At 35.6% G+C, this 8,033-nt stretch overlaps 1 protein-coding gene across 1 annotated transcript; it reads left to right on the forward strand.

The window, feature by feature from the left end:
- The first annotated feature begins 445 nt into the window (after positions 1-445).
- LOC143609911 (LRR receptor-like serine/threonine-protein kinase ERECTA) lies at positions 446-6,323 on the forward strand. Its single transcript, XM_077084533.1, has 26 exons — positions 446-931; positions 1,379-1,517; positions 1,601-1,672; positions 1,767-1,838; positions 1,913-1,984; positions 2,064-2,135; positions 2,221-2,292; positions 2,381-2,452; positions 2,531-2,602; positions 2,683-2,751; positions 2,841-2,912; positions 2,994-3,065; positions 3,165-3,236; positions 3,331-3,402; positions 3,479-3,550; positions 3,624-3,695; positions 3,811-3,882; positions 3,984-4,055; positions 4,144-4,215; positions 4,290-4,361; positions 4,453-4,521; positions 4,600-4,671; positions 4,752-4,825; positions 4,910-5,386; positions 5,463-5,833; positions 5,907-6,323. Exons 1-26 carry the CDS (start codon positions 829-831, stop codon positions 6,267-6,269), a joined length of 2,961 nt encoding a protein of 986 aa, XP_076940648.1. The 5' UTR covers positions 446-828; the 3' UTR covers positions 6,270-6,323.
- The last annotated feature ends 1,710 nt before the right edge of the window (positions 6,324-8,033 follow it).

Consider the following 8,033-nt stretch of genomic DNA (forward strand, 5'->3'; position numbering starts at 1 on the left):
TGGAAACGCTACCATAATAATGTTTGTAGGTAGGTTAAATGGATGTTTTCTCACTCTCCGAATAAAGTGTCAACTGTTGTCCTGCCTCCTTCTGCAACCCTGCTACTTTTATCACTTCGTTTACTCACATCCATCTTCTCACACAACACAACACAACACAAGCATTGCCATCATCATCAAATATATCAACACCACCAAATTTACACATCTACCCTACCCTACCCCCACCCCACCCCACCCCACCCCACCCCACCCACTGCAAAATCCCATAAAAACCAAAACTTGATGGTGACTAATGATTGGAATAAATTGCATATATAACATTATAACATCATATCTAAATGGAAAATCTTTAGCCCTAAAACTATATATTTCAAGAAAACATTTTTTTTAAACATTTTATAAACAATTTAAACATAGACCCACATGTACATGTATGGTGTAGAATTGGAAACAGACATTATTCTACAAATGATAATAGTTTAAATGCATGAAAATTTAAAACTAACATGATGGTCTTTTTCATCTCTCTTATCCTGAAAAAGCTGTCAGCAGAGAGAGAAAGAGAAAGAGAGTAAAACAATAGCTGTAAAATTGTGCAGCAGCAGGGTTTTATAACACAGTTCCTACTCACCTATACACTATACTTTGTCACTATTATTACCGTACTCTTTCAAAGTTCTTGACTTTATTAATCTTCTCCACAAACCCACATAGATTCTGTAATCTTTTTGCCTACAAATGATGCCACTTGCTAAAAGATTGAGTCTTGAAATTGTTTCAAGAATCTCGCCGGAGAGTTAGTGGTGGTGCACGGCGGTGGGTTTGATGGAGTGTTTAAGAAGAAAGGTGGAAGCTTTCAGAATGATGGGCTTTTGTTTGTTTCTTCTGGTGTCATCAAGCTTCTACCTTTTTGTGAACTGTGATGACGGTGAGTTGTTTGGTACAAGTTTTAATGCATGGTGTACAACTTCACAAGTCAATTTTTATGATTTGGGGAAAAGGGTTTGTTTTGTAATCATGGTTCTTGAATCTTGGTTTTAAATTATTTGTTAACTAAGATTTTCAAGAATTTAGAAGCCTATTTTAATATTTTTCTCTTTGACTTGTATTATATATTTTAATTTTAATTTGGGGAAAAGGGTTTGTTTTGTATGTTTCTTGAATCTTGGTTTTAAACTATTTGTTAACTATGATTTACAAGAATTTAGAAACCCTAATATAATATATCCTTCGACTTGTATTATGACATTAGTTTAGTGCAGTTTCTTGTACTGTTTGTTTCAGGTTAATTAAAATAATCAAATCCACTTGAAGAATGTGCTTTGAGTTTGTATTTTAGTTAATGTAATTTTTATTTTTATTTTTAATTGTGAAGGAGGAATATTGTTGGAGATTAAAAAGTCATTTAGAGATGTGAATAATGTGCTCTATGACTGGACTGGTTCATCTTCTTCAGACTATTGTATATGGAGAGGTGTTTCTTGTGATAATATCACCTTCAATGTGGTTGCACTGTGAGTGTATTAATTTCAACTTTCAAGAACAAGATTATGACTTTTTTGGTCAAAATGTTGACTTTTGTTGAACCATGTTTCAGTAATCTTTCAAATTTGAATCTTGATGGGGAACTGTCACCAAGTATTGGACAGCTTAAAGATCTACTCTCAATGTACAGTTTCTTCCCTTTAATACCCTTGAGATATATATTGAATAAAAGTGATATCTTTATGAAAAATAATGATTTTTTAATCATGTATAAACAGAGATCTGCGTGGAAACAGATTATCTGGTCAAATCCCAGATGAGATTGGTGATTGTACTTCCCTTAAGAACTTGTAAGCATCATGTAAAATAACTAAAAATTTGTTCTTTTTTGTGATTTTGATTTATGATTATATTATTTTAATAGGGATTTATCGTTCAATATGTTAACCGGCGACATCCCGTTTTCGGTTTCCAAGTTAAAACAGCTTGAGCTTTTGTAAGTTCAAACTCCATTTAGCACTCTTTTATCATTCTTAGCATTAGTATTTGCTTAAGTATGAACATTTACATCACAGAGTCTTGAAAGACAATCAGTTAACCGGCCCAATCCCTTCAACTTTATCACAGATTCCTAATTTGAAAACTTTGTAAGCATCATTCCTTCATTCTTAATTTCTTTTCCTAAAAGAATCATAAAAATTCTTAATGTAATAAAAATGATGCATGTCACAGGGACTTGGCACAAAACTGTCTAAACGGTGAAATCCCAAGGCTTATATACTGGAGTGAGGTGTTACAGTATCTGTAAGTAGCTAAAAATTGAATCTTAAAAATACTATTTACTTGTTTAACAAGCTAACCTAATTACCTAAATATATGATTTTGTAACCAGAGGATTAAGGAGCAACAATTTGGTAGGCCAGCTCTCTTCCGACATCTGTCAGCTAACGGGCTTGTGGTATTTGTAAGTAAAGTTTTATATATTGATCACGTCGGTTTAATTTTCTATAAATTTTTCACTTATGTATGATCATATACACAGTGATGTGAGGAACAATAGTTTAAGTGGCACAATGCCCTCAAATATTGGCAATTGCACTGCCTTCCAGGTTTTGTATGTATCGAACTCGAGACGATTAACTTTATGAAAATATTTGTTCTTGTTTTGATTAGTTGTTGTGTTAATCGTATTAGGGACTTGTCATACAACCGACTGACTGGAGAGATACCGTTCAATATTGGTTTCCTACAAGTAGCCACATTGTGAGTCTATGCCGTATAGGCATATGGCTTTGACTACTTTTGACTTAAACTAAAATATATGAACACTAATATACATTCAACAATCTTAGATCTCTTCAAGGAAATCAGTTCTCGGGTGAAATTCCGTCTGTGATTGGACTCATGCAGGCGCTTACAGTTTTGTAAGTAGTGCCACTCATTTGTTGTAGTCAAGACTCAAATGTTATATGAATTTCTTAATCGAGTTGAGTCCCGTATTTCAGGGACTTAAGTTGCAATAATTTGACTGGTCGAATTCCTTCCATCCTTGGAAACTTGACATATACAGAAAAAATGTAAGAACATGTTTTAAATATATAGAGAATTAATAGTTTTTTAGCTAAGAACATTTTATATATTAATTTCTTGAACTGTGCTCCTTGGTTTTGTTGTAGGTATCTCCATAACAACAAGTTAACAGGATCGATTCCTCCTGAGCTCGGGAATATGTCGATGCTCCATTACTTGTATACACGGGCTTCTGTGTTAATTATTATTTCTTTTTCATTTAGAATATTATACAAATCAAAATTATTAAGGATGTGTATGTCTGTTATATAGAGAACTGAATGATAATCAGCTTACGGGTCATATTCCACCGGAGCTTGGAAAACTAACCGACTTGTTTGACCTGTAAATTCTGAAGTTCAACTTTTTTAAACTGATTTTGTTTTTTCTTTGGGAAGTTAATAATGTTATGTGATCGTAGTAATGTTGCTGGTAATAAACTCGAGGGACATGTACCAGAGAATCTTAGCTCTTGCACTAACCTCAACAGTCTGTAAGTTTTTATAACTTTACACATCTTTCTGTAAATTTTATGTGGTTGACATTAATCATTTTGGACTTTGCAGCAACGTGCACGGGAATAGACTGAAGGGAACCATCCCTGCTGCATTTCAAAGGCTCGAAAGCATGACTTATTTGTAAGTTCCGACATTCTTGATTTAATGATGCTTCAAATCCTCTTATCGCATATTTTCATGGCATTGCATTCTTTTTATCATTTATTTTTATTTACTTATTTATAATTTGAATTAGGAATCTTTCATCAAACTACCTTACGGGTCCTATTCCAATTGAGCTGTCTCAGATCGGTAACTTGGATACATTGTAAGTAATTCTACACTGTTGCTGACTTTTAACTTGACTATTTTTTTCTTTTTTTTAGCAAAATCAGAACATCTAATATTGGTGTTTTTATATTGGCATAGGGACCTATCTAACAACAAAATCAGCGGTCCAATACCCTCTCCGATTGGTGATTTGGAACATCTTTTAAAATTGTCAGTTTACTATATAATATTACGTCTTAATACTCAAAGGTCTATCTTATTGTGTTTTAACTTTTTTCCTTACGCTGATAAACAATAGGAATCTTAGCCGGAACGAGTTGACCGGATATTTACCAGCTGAGTTTGGCAACTTAAGAAGTGTCATGGAAATGTAAGCAATAGTATCTTAGTTCATAAGTTTCCAGTGGTTTATAATAACATAAAGTACGTGTCTTTTTTTTGTAGAGATCTTTCTCACAATCATCTCTCTGGTATACTGCCCCAAGAACTTGGCCAACTTCAGAATCTGTTCATGCTGTAAGTACCTACAAGAGTGATACAGCTAATTTTTTTAATAAAAAATTTATGTCGCCATGTCACATTTGTTTCTTTGATTAATGTTTTTCAGGAAATTAGAAAGCAACAACTTAACGGGCAGTTTGGTGTCGTTGGTGAATTGCCTAAGCCTTACGGTCTTGTAAGTTTTGGTGACATAATAACGTATAAGGTGCCTTTTTATCAACGGTTTCCAACTGATTGTTTTCCAATTATGCAGAAACGTATCATATAACAATCTGGTTGGGGATATTCCTACTGGCAATAACTTATCAAAATTTTCACCTGATAGGTATGTGACCAAACCTTCTACCAGTATACAATAATTACATCTTAAAAACCGACTTACAAAAACACACATTATCGGTGCAGTTTTCTAGCCAACCCCGGTCTATGCAGCAGTTCTGTAAGTTCTTCATGTCACGCTTCTCGTTCCACCGAGCGAGGTAATCAATCATTACTAAAACTGTAAAACTTAATGTTGATTTGATAATCTTGCATTAATAAGACTTAAAAAAAACTTTATGCAGTGACGATTTCTAGAGCGGCTATACTAGGAATAGCTCTTGGTGCCTTGGTTCTACTCCTAATGATCCTAGTGGCGGTATGCTGGCCCCACAGGTCAAAACGTTTTACTGACTGGCCGTACGATAAACCCGTTCATTACCCGTCGCCAAAGCTTGTAATACTTCACATGAACCTGGCTCTTCACGTATACGATGATATTATGAGGATGACTGAGAATTTAAGCGAGAAGTACATAATCGGATACGGAGCATCAAGCACGGTTTACAAATGTGTTCTCAAAAACTGTCGGCCCGTAGCGATTAAAAAACTGTACACTCATTATCCCGAGTATTTAAAAGAGTTTGAGACCGAACTTGAAACGGTTGGAAGCATCAAGCACCGGAATCTCGTTAGTTTACAAGGGTATTCGTTATCACCTTCCGGAAACCTGTTGTTTTATGACTTCATGGAAAATGGTAGCCTTTGGGATCTCCTTCATGGTGAGTATATAGACTTTTATTATACAATTAACGCGCATTAACTAACATATTATACGGATTTTTTTGTGAGTTTTAGGACCGTTAAAGAAGAAAAGGCTCGATTGGGACACACGGGTTCAAATAGCACTCGGGGCGGCTCAAGGTCTTGCGTATCTTCATCATGACTGTAGTCCTAGGATAATCCATAGAGACGTGAAATCATCGAACATTCTACTCGACAAAGATTTTGAAGCACATCTTACTGATTTCGGGATTGCTAAAAGCTTATGCACCTCAAAAACATTCACTTCGACTTATATAATGGGGACTATAGGTTATATTGATCCCGAGTATGCCCGTACATCACGTCTCACCGAGAAATCTGACGTTTACAGTTACGGCATTGTGTTACTTGAACTGCTTACTGGACGTAAAGCAGTCGATAACGAGTCAAACCTCCATCATCTGGTCAGTCTAGTTATTATATTTTCTTTTCATGTTAATATTGTAGTTAATATAATGTTAAAATTTTTTACAACAGATTCTGTCGAAGACAGCGAACAACACGGTGATGGAAGCTGTGGATCCGGAAATATCCGCAACGTGCAAGGATCTTGGGGACGTAAAGAAGGTGTTCCAGCTGGCGTTAATGTGCACGAAAAGGCAGCCGTTTGAGAGACCGACGATGCATGAAGTTGTTCAGGTGCTCGGGAGCATGCTCCCGCCACCGAAACACGAGGCGGTGGGTCCTGCGGTTATGCTCGCGCCTTCTAAAGTGTCGAGTTACATGGACGAATACGCGAACCTGAAGACTCCACATTTGGTGAACTGCTCATCCATGAGCACCTCAGATGCTCAACTGTTTCTCAAGTTTGGTGAGGTGATATCCCAAAACAGTGATTAGAAGTGAAATGTCTATATCGCCCTTTTAAGTGTTAAAATTTTAGTAGTATTTGTAGGGAGGTTACTTTTTGTAATTGTTGAAACTGTTGCTGTTACATTTGCATTCTCCATGTGTAGGCAGGTCTGTCTGATGGTACTTGTATGATATTATTATGAAGTCTTGAGGTACTAATGGGCCATGGTATGGACCCGGTGAACATGGGTGGGTAAATAATGGGCCCATGAATGGCAGTAGGCCGTTAATATATGTGGTGACAAGTCACATTTTCCAATGAAAGAAAGAGAGATTTGCCTAATTTGATACAACACATGGTCACATGGGTGAGACAGAACGCCGTCAGGTGAGTGGGAGACGATATTTTAACTTTGAAGTACTACGTTGTTTATTATTTTTTTTATGTTTGTTCCTTAACAGGGAAAATCTATTAGACTATGTCATGGTAGTGGAGAGCTAGAATATAAAATGAGAGATTTTCAACACGTTTATGTCAGCAGATGGAGTATTTTTTATTTTAAGAGTGTAGTGGTATTGTAGTCCAACAATCGTTTCCACTTATATTATTATTATTTTCATTCACACAAGGCGGCGACAAATGTATGCCCCCCCACCACCACACACACAAATCGCCCTTATAGTCGTCTAGGGGCTAGTGTTGTCGCCCAAAATCCACCCATTTTGTTGTTCACTATGCATGGCCTGGCCTTACTAGAGATTTCATTAAACAATAAAATATTATTATTGATGATAATAATAATAATAATAATAATAATAATAATAATAATAATAATAATAATGTTGATGTGAGGATTAATTAGAATGAGTGATTGAGTAGGGTAATTTTAAGTGGTTTTATGATTAAACGTGTATGGTAGTTATAAGTATTTGACAAAACTGCGGTTTTCGTTCTTGTAATTTATCAAACTTGCGGTTTTAGTATAATAGTTTTAAATTTGGGATTTTGTCCAATAGTTTTATTTTCACTTTCAGTTCAATGTTGCAAAAGTCGCTAGGCGGTCCCTAGGCGGCCGACCCTCTTGGAGGGAGTACTCGGGGAGTACTCGGACATGATAAATATAAAGAAAATTAATTTTTGGGTAATATATATATTTCAAATATCATAAGTTTACTAATATTTATAACAAAATAAGTGAATATCAAGAGAAATACATTTTAAACACTAAATTATTCTAAAAAATGTTAATCATTAATTAAAGGGATATTGGTTTTTAATACTCTCAACTTTCACCAATTGGTTAATATCATTCACAACTTTCGATTTGTTATATGTCACTCTCAACTTTCACTTTATTTGTTTTTGTCACTCTTTCGCTAATAGATAACTAACGTCGTTAGTGGAGATGCTGACATGGCATATTTTTTATTACGTAGCAAGCTTATGTGTAATTCTTTTTAAATTTCTAAATTCCAAAAATCCAACTAGCCATATTCTACAGTTCTACCCCACTCTCACCCTAATAAACAACCACACCACCACCAGCTCTACAATTTGAACCACCGCCACCATCTAAACGACCTCCACCTGAACCACCGCCACTATATTTATTTTCACCATCTCTCTTGATACACTATCTAGGTTGGAGGAAGTGTGTGTGTGTGGTGGGAGCAGGCAGTGAGATGGCCATGGAATAGGGTTTTAAGAAGAATAGGTCAGGCAAATCATCGTCATTGTCGACATACTCAAAGATTCGCAACCTGAACAGCCCCTTTTACCTTGTTGCTCTTTATATTTATTCTCCTCCCCCC

This window comes from Bidens hawaiensis, unplaced genomic scaffold (assembly GCF_021521415.1).
Source record: "Bidens hawaiensis isolate Kalapana, Puna unplaced genomic scaffold, B.hawaiensis_p1.1 tig00020124_1, whole genome shotgun sequence".
Taxonomy (NCBI): Eukaryota; Viridiplantae; Streptophyta; class Magnoliopsida; order Asterales; family Asteraceae; genus Bidens; species Bidens hawaiensis.

Coding starts and splice junctions, on each gene's coding strand:
- LOC143609911 (XM_077084533.1), top strand. CDS start 829: ATGGAGTGTTTAAGAAGAAAGGTGGAAGCTTTCAGAATGATGGGCTTT. Junction 1,985..2,063: donor TTAAAACAGCTTGAGCTTTT/GTAAGTTCAAAC, acceptor TTTACATCACAG/AGTCTTGAAAGACAATCAGT. Junction 3,237..3,330: donor ATGTCGATGCTCCATTACTT/GTATACACGGGC, acceptor TCTGTTATATAG/AGAACTGAATGATAATCAGC.